The 16,083-nt window shown below is 44.8% G+C and overlaps 1 protein-coding gene and 1 long non-coding RNA gene across 4 annotated transcripts in view; both read left to right on the top strand.

Moving 5' to 3' along the window:
• The window catches only part of LOC140260035 (uncharacterized), a 4,213-nt gene extending 672 nt beyond the window's left edge, over positions 1 to 3,541 (top strand). For 2 of the 3 annotated variants that reach the window (XR_011905486.1, XR_011905488.1), the window contains 4 exons: positions 7 to 126; positions 397 to 1,259; positions 1,377 to 1,570; positions 3,351 to 3,541. This is a non-coding gene — a long non-coding RNA (uncharacterized lncRNA). The remainder of the gene's footprint in view (positions 1 to 6; positions 127 to 396; positions 1,260 to 1,376; positions 1,571 to 3,350) is intronic. The other variant, XR_011905487.1, reaches the window with a different exon arrangement.
• Positions 3,542 to 14,828: 11,287 nt separating this feature from the next.
• The window catches only part of FOXK2 (forkhead box K2), a 40,340-nt gene continuing 39,085 nt past the window's right edge, over positions 14,829 to 16,083 (top strand). Inside the window, exon 1 of the mRNA XM_072352054.1 lies at positions 14,829 to 15,295. Coding sequence (XP_072208155.1) covers positions 14,949 to 15,295 — 347 coding nt within the window. The 5' untranslated portion in view covers positions 14,829 to 14,948. The remainder of the gene's footprint in view (positions 15,296 to 16,083) is intronic.

Below are 16,083 nucleotides of genomic sequence, written 5' to 3'. Positions count from 1 at the left end.
CTCTAGGTCTGACAGCTGCGACCTGCTGACTAAAGCTCCGTCTGTTCCCTCCCTGGGGGTGTGAGATACTTAATGTGAGAGAAGAAAGAACGACAGACAGCGCTGCTTAATAGCAGCTGACGGCAGGTTAGTAGTGTTCTCTCTTTGTATGTAAAGGGGGCAAATGAAATACTTTCCTTCACAGTACTCCAAGGATTGCAGTTGAGATGGGAGTGTGTAAGGTATGAGGAAATAAAATCAGCTGTGTGCTGAAGTGTGTGATTTGGCAATCATCTCCAGGAGCTTTTCTGTTCAGTGTTTTGTTTGTATTGATAACTATGTCATGGCGGTCTAGACTAAACAAAACATCTTTACAGAAAAACACATTTCAGTTACAATTTTGGGATGGATTTGCAGGGATGGTGATGGTGGCCGGTCATCTAAAGAAGCTGCTTGTTCTGAATATGGAGACTTCAGAATTATCACTGTGAAAGAAGAGCGAGAGATGCCGCCTCGTTGCTCATCAGTGGAGGCAGATGACACGTTAGTGATACCACGGGGTCCTTTTTGCATGTTTTACATCTGAAAATGTTTTGTATTGACTTTTATTATCGCTTCTAATTTAGCTTATCAGAAGCTCACATCATTCACGCTCTGATTCCTTACCTAAAAGTTAATAGGGGATGATCATTCCGGTCACTGTGAGGGAAGCATCTGGGAGAGCTTTTGGAAGAGTTGTTCCTTAGAGTATGCACAGCAAATGCCTTGTTCAGTGACTTGGCTTCCTGAAGTCTGTGAATAGAACAAGAAAACAGCTAATACGTGTGGGATATCGGCTACCTTAGTAAAGAACGAGGTTTTCGGTCATGCAGTGACAGGCACGTGTATGCTTTAACCTTTTAGAAAGGAGAAATGTTTCTTTCTTGACTGCTTAAGCAACAACACATACGGAGTGATGTGTAAACCTACTTAGAAGTAGTGCCGTGCTCAAGGAGGCAGCCACGCCATCAGTCGACTGCTGATGTCTTTTGCTGCAGTGTCACCAGTAGCTGAGGCATTCACAATTGAGAGATCAAAGGAGCCTCAAATAGGTATGCTTGTCATTTACTATCTATTCAGGTTTCAATTATCCACAAGTGTTACTGAATAATTATGATTTCTCCATGTTTTGGTTATCAGACCTTTACAGACGTATCTTTTAATATGTGCATGGGGACACTGAGAACCCAGGACATTGCATTGGCATTGCATGGTGTGTCCAAACCCTTGGCTAACATGAAGTATGTAGCGTGTGTAGCGTGTTTGTCTCAATTTGGTTTTTCACTATTTTTGTTCTGTTGGTTGGTTGGTTTTGGTGTTTGTGTGTCCTCCCTAATTCTTTTTACTTTTAATTTTAGTAGGTGAATGTGTTGCTGTTCTGGAAGTAATTCCCTGGCTTGGAAGAATTTGTAGAAGCTGGATCAGGAGAAAACAAATACCAGTGCTGGTGAAACTGAGAACTTCAAGGCATTCTTCAAAACACTTTTCTATGACAATATGGTTTGGGGTTGGAGTGCTGCAATACTTTATTTCTGAGACTGACTTTCAGCAGGTGAGACAGAGATTGTTCTTGATTGATTGCTCCTTTCTGCCTTTTTTAAGATGTGAGCAATAATTAGATAAGTTGTTCAGGGTGTATATGTGTGTGTTTGAATTCATGCTGGTTGTATGGACGAACAATCAGGTAGGTATGCAGTGTTAGTTGTATAAAGAGAAGGAAAGACAACAGCTGAAGAACAGAGAGATCAGAAATAAATAGTATTTTATAGGAAAGATATCTGAGGACATACCGTGTTATTGGGTGGAAGATTAACCTACCTGAAGTGTCGTTGTATAGTCTATCTATGAGTGTAGTAACTGTTGTGTGTTCCAGCCTGTGATCACCACATCATCAGTAATAGTTCTGTTTTTCGTTCATAGTGTGTTGCTGAGGTACAGTGATAATGGTACTGGGGGGTTCTTTGTAGCTGTGGGAAATTGATACTGTGATTAAGTCATTTGCATAGGGTCGTGTTAATAGCTGAACTTCAGCCTTAGAAGTAAGGTGTGACTCTGTGGCTTTAGACAGATGTGCAAGATTCTTGGTTCTTTTAGAAAATAGTGGGTTTTCTTCTGAAAGGGGACAGTGTTAAAGGAAAAGCTAAAAGACCAAACCCTTTAAAAATCCATTGTTTGTGAAGGTGTGGTATTAACACTTCCTGTTAAAGGGTGGAGATGAAGCTACTGCTTTTCAGGCATTGGAGCGTTATGTTTTTTCTGCTGATATTATTGTTTCAGAAAACACAGAGCGTGTCTTTTTTATTTGTGCAAATGTATAAGGGCCGGGCAAAGGACCACGTGCAGCGGTGTTTCTGCAGCGAGGTCTTTTTGAAGGCACTTTATGCATTAATAACCATAAAGCAGCTGTTTTATTCTAGGCCATTTACTATCTAGTCAGGTAGGCTGGCTGGAAATACTGAGGAACTGTAAGTAGCAAATATAATGGAGGAAAAACACTTTAAATCCATCTGTTTCTTTAGTGGCGTTAATGTTTGGTTTCTGTCTTGCTTTTGGAGTCTTGCCCTGTGGTGTTTGCTTTCAGAGCTTGCTCCTGTTGGAGAGGTTTGAGTTGATGGAGAAATAGTGAAGGGAATCAAGTAGGTGGGACACTGGGCTTTCAGGGTTCTTGATAGTGGTGTGGCTTTTTGAGTTTGGCTGTTAAGAAGAGTCGAAATGCTGAAAGAAAGCAGGAAGAAAAGAATACATGGAAACAGCTTTAGCCTGTTGTTAGCACAACATTGCCAGAAGGAAGCATCACTGAACATGTCCAGTTAGCTTCCTGAATGTGAAGCTCTTCTGTTGTTAAGAGGAGGACCTTTATAGTTTATATAGTCTATATGTTATTTAGGACCTTTATAGTCCTATGTCCTATTTTTGGTTTTCAGTGTTCACAGCTTCTTTTGTTAATAACATTATAAGAAGAAAAGACAAACCACCACCTATGATTCTTTCACTGATACAACTTAAGGCACCGCTGCACATTTGCTTTCTCCTTGCAGAAGATGTGATTAGTCTGAGACATAGTGCACTTAATTAAGTGGTTTATTTTGTTGCCATGCCTAATGTTGATCTGTATTTTGCTATAGTGAAATCACACATCAAAAGTATAAGATGTTGTTCTGATTGTATCACATGTGCAAAAGCACAAACAGGCTGATGACAGTTTTCTATCGTTTCAGAGTCAGAAGTTATTAGAAGAATGTGCAGGTGATACTTGTTGAAATAATGCAGACATTTCATGTTTTGGTGCTTGAATGTCACATTGTAATCATTATTATTGTGTTACTTTTCAGGGTAACCAGCAAGAAGAAAATCAAGCACTTGATTGATGACTTTGGGGCAGTTCTTGGTCCTCTTTGGTTTTGCTGTGAGAGTTCTGTGAGTTATAAAAAATGACTGTAAGTTCTAGTATGAAATCCCATGTAACTTGTTGAACAACTAATTAAACTTTAATTACAAGTTCTGTTGTGTTACCTGAACACTAATAAAGTGCGTGGAGTGGATTTACTTAACTGTGAGATCCTAATTCTGTGAGGTAACTCTCTTGGCAACAGGGAACAGGCTGTAATGCCAGCAGGTACGTCACAGACTTATTCAGTGTCAGTTACTTCTTGTACTTTGTATTAACAAAAAGGTTCCTCAACATTTTATTTCACACTCCAAGGGTTAAAATAGAAACAGCTTTCTAGTAGCAGTTGCAGCATGAAGCATATTTCCTGCCTGAATGCTTTTCTTTCAGCGGTTTTGCTAGGGAGCAAAGTATCGCACATAATGGAAGGTATATTTAGAGGCTGCTGAAGCACTTACTGGTGGTTAAAATAACGGACTGAGTAGCGTGTTGTGTTGTTTCCTTCTAAAAATCGAGTAATTGAGATCAGACGCTGTTTTTTATTTCATGGAATAATTTGGTTGTTTGGCTCTTGATACCACAAAGGCTGATACATAGCACTTTTATTAGGCCTCTCATAGTCTGCATCTGAACTTGTTCTTTTTTTAGAGAAAATAATTAAAGATGGAGTACCTTTTGCATCGCGTTCAACAGAGCAGTGTTAGAGCTCTGCATTAGGTTTGCAGTTAGAGATGAGTAATCTGGAAAGTTCTTAACTGAAAACCTGAAATTAGTGTGCTGGTGTTCAGTACATGTCTGTCAAAAGGGCAGAAACTCCCAGTCTTCAGATTTCTTTTCTCATTTAAACCACGCGCTTTCATAGTCGTTTGGGTTGTGATCATTATTCAAACCAGTTGGGTTTTCCCACTGACTTCCATCAGAACAGCCTCTTTCTATGGAGAAATTCCCCTAATTGCATTCAACTTTTTCACATGCGATAAGAAGCTGCTGCTCTTAAATGTGCTATTTTTTCTTCTTTTGTATTTTGAATAGAAAAATTCTGACTTAGCTTATTCATATACCTTCTGTCCAGTGATGGGTAAAGAACTTGTAAGTAAACAGGAAAGGATTATTTATTAAAGCCTTCCCCAATTGGAGGTGCCATTTCCCATGTCTTTGTGCATGTTCTCTGTGCTCTGTACCTTTCAGTGTTTTGACTCCTGAGCACTCACTTGTGTAAGTTGACTCAGTTTGGCCCATGGAAAATAGCAGGGTTGGTGGTATGAGTTGTTAGTTAAATGACTTCATCGCTCTCAGATTATATCTTTCACACATGTCACCACTGTGAGCAGGGGAAAGGATTTGGCCTTCAGTATAATCACTTGTTTACCTCTGAAGCCAACACGATCAGCAGAAGAACTTGCTGCTGCAGTAGCTCTTTTCAGTGAGGAGCTCTGTCCATCAGCATCCTGCCAGCCTGGTTCCTGTGCTTTTAGAAACAACAGTCAAAATTCTGTTGCACCACTCTTGTGGGACAGAACTAATGCTGCAAACACAGTAGACTTTTAGGTGCATTCATTATACGGGTAGAATGTTTATTCTGATAGTATTTGAATATAGTGTGATGCAGCTGCTGCTGTACTGGACGATGTATGTCGACACAACAGAAATCAGGGTTTGCCATGTGTGTTGTCTGGTAAATTTTGCAGAATGGCTCCTGCATAGTAGTGAGTCTGACACGGATATTTGCTCCTGCTGAGAATTAGAGGAGCGATGCCTCTGTGTCTGTCAAACATAAAACAGCACAGTCAGTTTTTCTGCAGCTGTGGGTCTATGGGAATTGCTGAACTGGGTTATGTTCAAATGTAAGAATTAAATACTGGTCACGCTGCTGATCCAGTGGTGGATTGAGAACGTGGAGGAATTAAAATGTAGAATAATTAAGCAAAATAATTGGGCTCTTAGCAATGCTGAGTATAGATTTCTAACATAAGTACTAGAAGGAAAATTTCCATATGAATTTGTAGTGAGAGGTGAACAGAAGCTGTAAACCACACAGGTCTGATGTTGCTGTTGTTTGTAATGTGGGCTGACTGTCCTGCTCGCTTTTCTTAGGACTGCAGCTCTGTTCCTGAAATGTGATTAACTACGTAAGCTGAGGGTAACTGGGAAACGTCTGTCCACATGAGAACAGGTTTTGTGCTGGAATTTAAATTTCAAGCCATTAGCCAAAGAACTTACAGTACGCTCATTTTCATACTAACCTTGTGTCTTACTATTTCACCTCGGCAAGAAGTTGTTTGTTTTGTTGTGTTTTTGTTGTTTTTTTTTTTTTTAAATAGCAACAATTATTGCGCTCTTAGCTAAAGAACTGACAGGTATATGAAAACAGGATGTGCTTTTGCCTTATATCAGGAAAGTGATCTACAAAACTTGAGGTGAATTTCCTTCTAGCAGCTCTTGTGGATATCTTTAAGCTGTGAGGTAAGCAGTTCTGTAGGTAGCTACAGACACCAGAGGGGGAGAAGGAGAACCAAGATGTGAGACTGTGGAGCAGGCTACTCTAGAAAACGATCACATTTCAATGTGCTGTGTTCTCTGTGTTCTCACTGTTTTGAATGGCTGTTTTACTCTTCAGCTCCGAATACCTGTATGAGGCATCATCGTTCAATCAAGTGTTCATGAGGGAGCAGAGCCACGTTATTTAAGAATGTAAAAGGAATGCAGGAAATCTGCAGTTGTTCTGAGTTCACCATGTTTAGGAGGTAATCTTTGGCAAGTTGTTTCTCTTTCCTTTTATCCTATGGTAAAATATTTAGTATATCCCAGCATCTTCTCTTTTCTCACGGATAAAAACACTTACTGCCTCTTAATGTCCTGAAACTTGCAATTCAATGTGTTACTGTGGTTTCAACTGTCAGCGTGAACAAGTGTAGATCTGAATACGAATACCTCAAGAGAATGCCCTTTGTTTGTGCATTAAGGCAGCTGCACACACAGCATCGTGTTTTTTCATGTACATATAGAAATGTCATCTGTTGTATGGTTTGTAGCTTTGAAATGGCTTTTTGCTTTTTAAGTCTGGCCATAAGGTAAAGAATTGCGTGATTTTATTTCAAGGCTGAGTTTAGAGCAAATGCACATATGAGAATAAGGTACAGGGTTTTTTTTCCTCAAGATAGTGAGTGTCGTAGAGTCTGGACAGAAGATGATCCCTGAGCAAAGGCTGAAAGTGGTGCAGGCAGTGTACATAGTGTTCCTGTAAGCTTTTCATATCAGGAGCGTATGCTTATTACAAGGCTGTCTATTCAGGGTAACAGGAATACAGCTCCTGAATGGAGAGGCTGATGTGTGTTTGCGGCAGCTTGCCAGGGCTCACATTTCAGCAGCACTGCTGACGCAGCTGCTGTGCTCCCCTCTTCCTGCACATGGCCTCTACCTCTGTTAGCACAGCTTGTGAGTCCATGGGGTGAACTGAATGGGGGAACTCACCTGGCTGCAAAAATTCACCCTCAAAATGGTGCTTGATTTTCTTTTTCCCCCCCCATTTGTCATTTTGTTACTCATGTTTCTCACTCATACAAATGTTTGCTGGCACAGTGGGAGGTGCTGTAAGGATGGGAACTAGTGGCAAGAGCAGGAAATGACACGACCATTGAACTCCTGGCTAAATATTTGTCTTAGACAAGAAATACTGCTTAATCTCACACTCATTCATAAAAGCAACGAGGAAAAAAACCGATCCAGTTATTTAAACTATTATGTCAAATTCTTCTGGTATTTTTAGACAAACAGTACCTACGTTGTGGCAAATAAAAGCCGGTTGTGCATTAGAAGCTGGAGATTTAACGTTTTGACTTAAAACTGAGTTTCCAAAATGCCGCTTTTAAGAACCTCTTAAAAAACCAATTACCTTCAGGTGTTGTTAACAGGACAGTAAGATCTTACTACCCAGATATTTTTACATTGCGGAACATGGCAAAGCAAAGGTGACTTCCAAGATGTGAGGTGATGTGGTGACAGTGCAGTTAATGGTGTAGGGAAACAGCGAGATCTCAAAGATGGCAAGTCTTCTATTTAAATATGCACTGGGACTTGAAAAGGCAAATAATGATGATTAGATACAACTTTGGCTGGCTGTCCAGACATTCTTTCTCCTCTCTGTCTTCCTTCCCTCCATTCTAATCTTGTTTTATTCAATTACAGTTTCTGTTCTCTGAGTTGTGCTTTCTGGATGTGTAACTAGCAGGGTTTTTTTTGCCAGCTTCAGCCCTTCTGTTGGCTCACGAAGGAGTTAAAATGGGTGAGTGATGAATAATAGCACACTTTGCGTCTGTGACTGTGGGATGTGTTTTTCTTCCCCTCTTGTTCTGTTATTTGCTGAAAGCCTGACTCAGTGATTCCTGTCGCTCCCATACTGAAAATACCAGCCTTTGGGTCTTCTCTAGCAAAAAAAAAAGAACATGAATGGAGTGAGATTTTGAGCTATGTTTACATTTTTAGGTTTATGTAAGGATGGAAAGTATCACAGGTGTCAGATCTTTAGAAAGTGTTGAAGTTATGAATGGAAAATGTTATCTAGGCATATTTAAGACTTAATGATGTTAATTATTGGAAGTATGCTCTTACCTGTATTTCCTTTTTGAGTGATCAAAATGGAGAAATGAGGTGTTTGCATCTTGTGACTTTACAGAAGCGTGCTGTGGTTATGTGTGGGCTCTTGAAAAGAACATGGCCTCTGAGCTGATGTGCTATGAGCTTAAGGGGTTGTTATACAAACACAAACTGAGTTCATAATGCCAGCCATCAGAGCATGTCCAGCCTGAAAGCAAGCACAAATATTTCTTGGGAGTACTGTGAAATTAAGTATATATATATATATATATTAAAAAAGCTTTTATTGTGTATTTTGATCAGCTTTTCTATTAAAAGAGGAAGTAAAACACACAGACACCCACCCTTGTTCAGTCAGGCAAGACCACCACTGACCACAAAGGAGCATTACCGAGAATCTCTGTAGGACTCTATGACAAAGTAAATTCACAGAGTGATTGCTTACAGATCAGTTTGTAACTCTGCTGCTGGCATTGTATTAGCTGAACTTCATTGTCCTCTACCGGCACTGACCAACCACAAGCAAATGAGAACAGTCTGCAGTGTGGGGCTTCTGTAGCAGATTTATTTACAGGCACATTCTGAAATTAATATTCTCGTGGGGAGATGCGTTTTGAAAGGAAATATTTTGAATTAGATAAATTGGTGCTGATGTGTGAAAGCTGATTGATTTCAATCCTAAGCTTGTGCCCTTGAGAGAGAGGGAAATAAGCATACTCCAGCTGCAGCCTATTGATATGTCAAACTTATTTCTCCTGCTTCGTGTTCTGTTCATGTCTTAGGATCCTGTTAGAAAATTATTGGGTTTTTTTCAGCATATTTAGGTGTTACGGTTGCTCTGTTACCATCTTGTGTTTTCAGTAGTAAACCACAAAGGTTTTGTATTGAGCAGCTTGCAGGTTATACGAACAGCTTCATGCTATGTACACACTATGCTATGGAGTTGATGCATGTTTCGGTTTTTCCCCCCATTGCTATAGTCTAGCCTCAAAGTTTTAAATGTATATACCTGATATTATTTATTATGTTAACATTCCATGGCCTCTCTTGAGCAAGCTTTTTTTCCCTTACTAATTTGTGGAGCAGTGTGCTTGATGCATCTTCCTCAATGAATCTTTGCATCTTACTCAGTTATCAAACAAGTAAAACAACTGTACAAGTAAGTGAATAGTTTCATGTTCTCCTTCTGCTCAATTTTGTCCAATTTTGTGCAGTTCCTCTTGGCCATACCTGCCTTGCAAAGTGCTGTATAATAAACGTCACACAGGAACTCTGGTGAGAAACTTCAGCTCCCATTCACAAAAGGTGTTTATTTGCTGATTTGAATATTGCCTGTGCGTAGTTCCTTTTCTAGGAATGAAATGCAAATAGAGCAGTATCATCACATGTTAACCACAGACTAATTCAATTAGCAAAATAAACTGAGGTCGAGTAGTTGAACTGTGGGGAGGTCTTTGTGAACGCTCAGAAAACTGCATTGCTCTGTCTGTTGGAAGTCTGTCAGTAACTGGGGGTCGCCACGTTGCTGGTTGGTTGTTCTCTAACCCTCATCAGTCTGAAGGCTGAGAGTTCATTTTCTGAGTTTCATTTTCTCCTGTTCTCGATGTGCCAGTAATTGTGTATTGACGTTCTCAATACCTAAAGGAGGAAACTGTTCTCCTCATGTTTTGCTCTGGTTTTCCCTGAGGGACTGACATCTTTCCTCCTCAACACTCTTGATTATTTCTAATAGATATTAATTGGCTTGTATTATTGCCTTTTTATTTTTTCCCAGACAACCCTTCTTGTTACAGTTTGTATGTAGTCAGTAATGGGATAAAAAAGTACTGTTTTAAGTTTTTCAGGCCTTGGCTATATTATTGAAAATAATAACATCTGATACTGTAGATGGATATGAAAAATATTGCAGTTATCCTGTTTTTTTTATAGTATCTATGAATTATGTGATTTTGAAATTGGGTCATAAGCTACTTTTCTACCATATAAGTATCTTATCAATGTCTGTTAATGAAAAATGAGATTTTTCTCACTGCTTTTGCCATGTTATGTTAATTTGTCCCTTCACTACTGAAAGCAGTTTCTTAACCTTTGTGCGAGAGTGTGGCTAATCACTCAAACACTGTTCTCTGAATCTCCGGTTCTGTAGTTGTCCTTTGGGACTGGTTAAATCCTTCAGAAGAGGCAGACATGTAGGACAGTGTGTTCGTTTTTCACCCTTCCTCTGTTGGTGATTTTCTGTTGGCTTTGGGAAATAGCACTGATTTTTAAACAGAAGAAAACTGATTTTGATAAAATCTTCCTTTCTCTTCTGAAATGACAGATCTAAATGAGAATGCTCTGCCATATAAAGATTTGAAGGTAGGTTTATCTTAGTGGTGCAAATCACACTCGGTGCTGGTTTTAATTTGCCTCTGGCTGTTTTGCATAGGTTACTCACATTTCTGTAACTCTTGGCTCATTTTGACTAATGTAAACCGTTTGATCATTTGGTTTCTCTGTCGTAATCTCTCCACTCTGACTTCCTTGGTTGTTTTTCTGCCATCCCCAGCTTGTGTTACTGTTTTGGTAGAGCTCGTATCTGCCATGTATTATAGGGGTACCGTGGCAGTTTCCTCCCCCAGATGCCAAAAACATCTGTTCCAAATAAGCTGGACCTTGGCAGCTTGATCTGCCTCATTTATTTACATTACCATACCATGAAGCTATGTGACGTGGGAGGAAGGATGGCTGGAAAGAAACAGAAGTTCAGTTTGAAGCAAAGGAAGAGTGCAGACTGTATTGCTGTGGTGAACAGACCTGCGTGTTCTCACAGTGCTGTTCTTCTGTTAGAGAAGTGCCAGCCTATCTTAAGTTTTCACATCGTTTTACCCAGTGATGCCGCAGGTCTGAGGTGTCCTGACAGCACAAATGGAGCTGGACAAATGCAGCCTCGGTTGTGTTGTAGGAAGTCCCACATCGAAGCGCACGAAAGCAGTGAGAGTTGTGCATTCCCAGTTAGCATGCAGCTGCTGCTGCGGCTTTTGCCAAACCCCGTTGCGGTGTCGGTTCGTAGAGCTTCCTCTTTGTGAATAATCCTCCTCTGAGGGCGGAGGGGATGCTTTCAATTGACAGCGTGTGTCTGAATTGTCGCCGTCTGCTGTTATTGACGTGAGGCGGTTCGGATCGCTTCCCAACAGCGTCAGCCCCGTTGTAGTTAACGGGAATCGCCTTCTCGCTTCCCAGATCCGTTCGCGCGTGCGACGGTCTCTCCTCAAAAGAAACCTGCTTTTAGAACCCGACGTGACTTGGCCTCAATTGTCAACAGGATGCTGGGGTGGGTGCCGTAATCCTGTCAGCAAAGCGTTCCCCGCCCCTCAGCTCTCCCCGGCCGCGTTTCCCTCACGGGGCGCTGAGGCGGGGCCTGGCGGTGTTTACAAACACGGCGCTCAACGCCGCCATCAGCCGCCGGGCGCGGGGCAGGCTGGGTAGGAAGGCGGGAGGGCGGGAAGGGCGGCAGCTCCGGGTGGCGTCTCCACAGGTGGAGCGCGGCGGCACAGCCGGCGTTTGGCGCTGGAGATGCGCTTCGCTTTCGTCGGCGAGGTCCGTGTCACGCTGTCGAGTTGGGTTTGTGATCACAAAAGCAGGAGGAACGATTATCTGGGTGTTAAAATCGCGATGTCATTTAGGATGGAAAAGGCCCTCAGGATCAGACGCTTCTAAAAGTATTACTTCCCAGTCTTTCTGTTATTATAAGATCTGAAAGACTCCTGGAGGGGGAAAAAAGAAAGCCTATAAAACAACAACAACAACAACAAAAAAAAAAAAACCGATTCTGAAGTCAAATATATTCTATTAATTTTTAAGTCACATATTGACTATGTATTTGACCAGGGAGCTTCGCACCATCCCATCATTTGGTATTTAATGCTTTCCCGTGGCAAACAAAAAGCACATGTGAGAAAATGACTGAAGCCTGAGTCCTTCCTATAGCTTTACACACTGATCGACACGGAGTGCTGCGTGGCTGTCAGGATCACTCAGGAACGTGGCTGTGTATGGCAGCCACATTGAGGCTGTGGTGGAGGAAGTTTTTACTGCTTACAATGGCATTCTCACCTAGAAAAAGGCCAACACGGTGCTTGGCAGGTGTTGAGGAAGGAGGTGCCGGTGTTTGAAGTTTCCCTTATTCAGTTGAACAGGTTTTGATAAGAGCTTGCCTTGTTAAAAGCGAGTGCTACCAAAAAGTGGCTTTGCAAATTGACTTAGTAGGGTTGTGTTAAACAGAAATCAAATCTCGCTGGAAGCTCGTGACACTCGCTGTAATAAAAAGATTATGAATAGCCTCTAATGGCCTTTAAAAGCTGTTTTAATGCTGGTTGTGTCAAAGCAAGCAATTAAGGTCATTTAATCTACTTGATTATTCATCAAGCCGCTCTAGTGGTATTCCATGTGTTTGGATCAGTGCAAACGTGCGCCTTGAAGGCTGCCTCAGCACTTTGCAGCCCTCAGTGCAGAGCACACGTGTAATACAAAAGCTGAGGAAGTAAACCCTTCAGTTACAGGACACTTTAGTGGCTCCAGGCACAGGCAGGCTGTACATGGACAGCTCTGTGTTGATACAACGTGGGCTTCAAGAAAAAACATCACATGCAAAAAGAAGTCATTTAAAGCAAGTTCGGTAATTAAAATGTTGTTAATGGGTTAGAGCTTATATCGTGCGTATATATTTCTCGTTGTTTCATTGGCTGGTGTTCTCAATGCTGTTCTGTTACTTAGAGAACTACTATCAGCTTCACAGATTTACTATCGGATGTTAATAATAAATTAATACAAATTAAACATAGCTGCTGTTCACAAAGCAGCATTAATACTTCAGCAAACTGAACAGCCGCAGGGTGGTAGCAAGTGCTGCTGGCCCAATGGGAACGCACCTGGCTGCTATCCCAACCTGCCTGTTTTCTGTCTCTGGGGGTGTGCGGTCGGTGCCGTTCAGCAGGAATAGCCCCTAACCAGCTGTTAGAGCAGGCACAACATTGCTATAGTTACACTGCAGCCAATTGATTAAAGAAGTTGAGGATCTGGGAGTGATAACTGGCTCTCTGATGCTGCACATTTTCCGTGCCAAACATATGCTGGTATAGAAGAGAGTCTGATTCTAAATAACAAAGTGTGGGCAACATTTAAATGAAGTTTTCCATAAAAGAAACCAAATCTCCCAACGTCGCTATATTTTACTGTGCCTGATGTCTCGGTGCAGTCAGATAAAGGGACTTAACCGACGTGTTGCTGTATTGCAGCTGCTTATAACGAGTGCTGACTGAATCCTGAGGGGTTCCCGTAGTTTGGCCGTGCTTTGAAGGCAGCACACAGTGTGTGCTGTTCCACAGCATGCAGTGAGCGTTACACCTCACCAGCTGCTGACTCAAATGGCCGAAAACAGAAGTTTGGGTTTCCAATTTAGTACTGCGTGTTTATTAATGTTGGAGTCTAAAAACGCGTGTACCACTGAAAGAAATGTTTGTGTGTCCTTTGAGTTAATGAATGATGGTGAACTCCAGTAACGTTTAAAGGAGAACAGTGACAAACACATCTTAAGCAACTGCTTGGAAGTGCTGTTTGGCTCTCTGACCCGTCACAACCAAGTCTTGGTGTATGTTTGTTTATAGGTGTAATTTCTAGCACCTTCTTTCACCGTGTGCAGGCAGCAGTGCGGTCATTTACTTCTCCATTCTGACAGTGCCTGCTCTTTGTAACAGAGGAGCGTGCAAACATTTTGAGGGTGTCTTTATGAAGCAAATCGTTCACAATGCAGAGTACATTTAACGTTGTTTGCTCATCTGTAGTATTTTGAACTGGAAGCTGCTCCTGTGCATTCCTGATGGTTTTCTCCTACATCTCTGTGCCATTCTCTGCATGCTGTGCAGGGACCCTTCGGGAGGAATCTAACAGGCTGTTACAGCAAGCGGTGTCTAATTCTGTTGTGTCGTGTCAGATCACTTGCTTGCTTTTTGGTGCCCTACTTCTAGGAGAAACTAGGACTGGGGCAGCTGCACTCCCAGATACACCAACTTGTCTGCAACTCTGATCGCGCGGTGCTTGTATCATGTGGATGTTATACATTGGTCGAGATGGGGCATTGCCTTTCTTTTGAACTAGTACTGACAAGGCTTTCCAATGTTTGGAAAACCTTCCACCCCGTCACCTTTTGGTTATATTCTCCAAATTTAGCCCCGATGACCCGCCCTGCAGCAATGTTTGGGCACTTGCATTATTTACTGTTGTTATTACCCGTGCTCGCTGCCGTCTCTAAAGTAGCGCTAACGGAGGGCATGTGCCCCGCCAGCCGGCTGGAAAACACGTCGGCGCGCCGCGGCCGGGGCAGCTGGCTCGCTGCGGGGTTGGGTACGGGCGCTGCCCCACGCGGAGCGGCCGAGCACAGCGGAGCGGCGGCGTCCCGGCCCAGCGCAGGTGCCGGAGCCGCGGGGGGCTCCGCCGGCGGCCCGGGCCTGGTGCGGGCAGGGGCTGCGGTTGAAGATGGCAGTCACGCGAGCCCCGCCGCGCTGACAGAGCGCTCCGCACCGCGCTGCCGCGCTCCCCTCCCAGCCCCGGGGCTCGGGGCCGCGTTCCCCCGGGCGCGGCTGTCCCCGCTGCGGCGGACGAGGATCGCTCCGCTCCCGGCGCGCGGATCTGCTCCGCGTTTTCCGGGCCTTTCCCGTGCTCTCCGCGCCCGACACTCGAACGTGCTGCGCGGCGCCGGCCGCGGCGCCTCTCGCCATTGGCCGCGCCGCCATAGCCCCATGGGCGTGCGGGCCGCGCATTGGCCCGGCGCCGCCGTCCGTCAGCGAGCGGCGGACTGCGTCAGGTTGGGTTGAGCGGCGGCCCCTTCCCTGCCTGTGTCTGGCGGCGGCTGCGGGGCCGGTGCGGGCGGAGGGGCGCAGCGGAGGGCGGCCCCGCTCCCTCGCTCGCTAAGATGGCGGCGGCGGCGGCGGCCGTGGCGCGGCTGGAGGGCCGGGAGTTCGAGTACCTCATGAAGAAGCGCTCGGTGACCATCGGCCGCAACTCGTCGCAGGGCTCGGTGGACGTGAGCATGGGCCACTCCAGCTTCATCTCCCGGCGCCACCTGGAGATCTTCACCGCCGCGCCCCCGCCGCCGCCACCGGCCGGAGCGGACGGGCCGCCGCCTCCCGCTCAGGGGGACCCCGCGGCTGCCGGCGGCGGCGGGGGAGACTTCTACCTGCGCTGCCTCGGCAAGAACGGCGTCTTCGTGGACGGCGTGTTCCAGAGGCGGGGGGCGCCGCCGCTGCAGCTGCCCCGAGTGTGAGTACGGCGGCGGCCGGGCCCGCCCTCCTCCCCCGTCGCCCCGGGGCCCGCCGGGCCCACCCGCCCGCGCCTCACCGCGCCTTCCCGAGGTCCGCGGGGTTGGTGCCGCCGCTCGGCCGCGCCGATTGTCCCTGCCGGCCGGCACGCGGTCCGTGTGACAGGCGCGGAGCCGTGCCCTAGGCCTCCGTCTCCGCCGCCTCTTCTCCCCATCCGCCCCGTGCCGCCCGTCCTCGGGATCAGACGTGCCCTTCCCGTAGGGCCCGGATCCCGCGCACCCACCGCCCGCTCCGAGCCCCCGGCGGTGCGGCCGCCCGAGTCCCCCCCGGGCCGGCGGGGACCCTGCCGTGCTGTGTCTCGCACATAGCAGTGTCTGTTGGCAGATCGGGAGCAAATAGGGCTGCGGCAGTGCTCGGAGGTATTGTAATTAGCAAACAGAATTGGATACACCCTTGAGTATTGTTTACGTGCTTCAAAGGAAACCGGTCAAGTGGTCGTCCGCATATCTGGGATTTTTGAATGTGAGATCGGTTCCGAGTAGATCTTGTGACACCCGTCGTGCTTTTACAGAACGTTGAGGGCTTGTTGTGTGTGTGGGGTCGCCTTCTGATTTTTGTTGCAGTTTCTCTTTGCCTGATTCTTACATTGATTTTTTTTCATTTTTTTTTAATGACTAAACTGAACCTTCCACATGAGATGCTTTCGCTGTCCTGGTGCTTCATGTTCCCGTACGTGTCAATAAATGCATTAGGAGGTTTTAAGTAGTAATACATTCCTATGGCATTAGC

The sequence above is a fragment of the Excalfactoria chinensis genome, chromosome 17 (assembly GCF_039878825.1).
Source record: "Excalfactoria chinensis isolate bCotChi1 chromosome 17, bCotChi1.hap2, whole genome shotgun sequence".
NCBI lineage: Eukaryota > Metazoa > Chordata > Aves > Galliformes > Phasianidae > Excalfactoria > Excalfactoria chinensis.
Note: the sequence above shows the minus strand (reverse complement) of the source record. Positions and strands in the feature narration are given on the sequence as shown.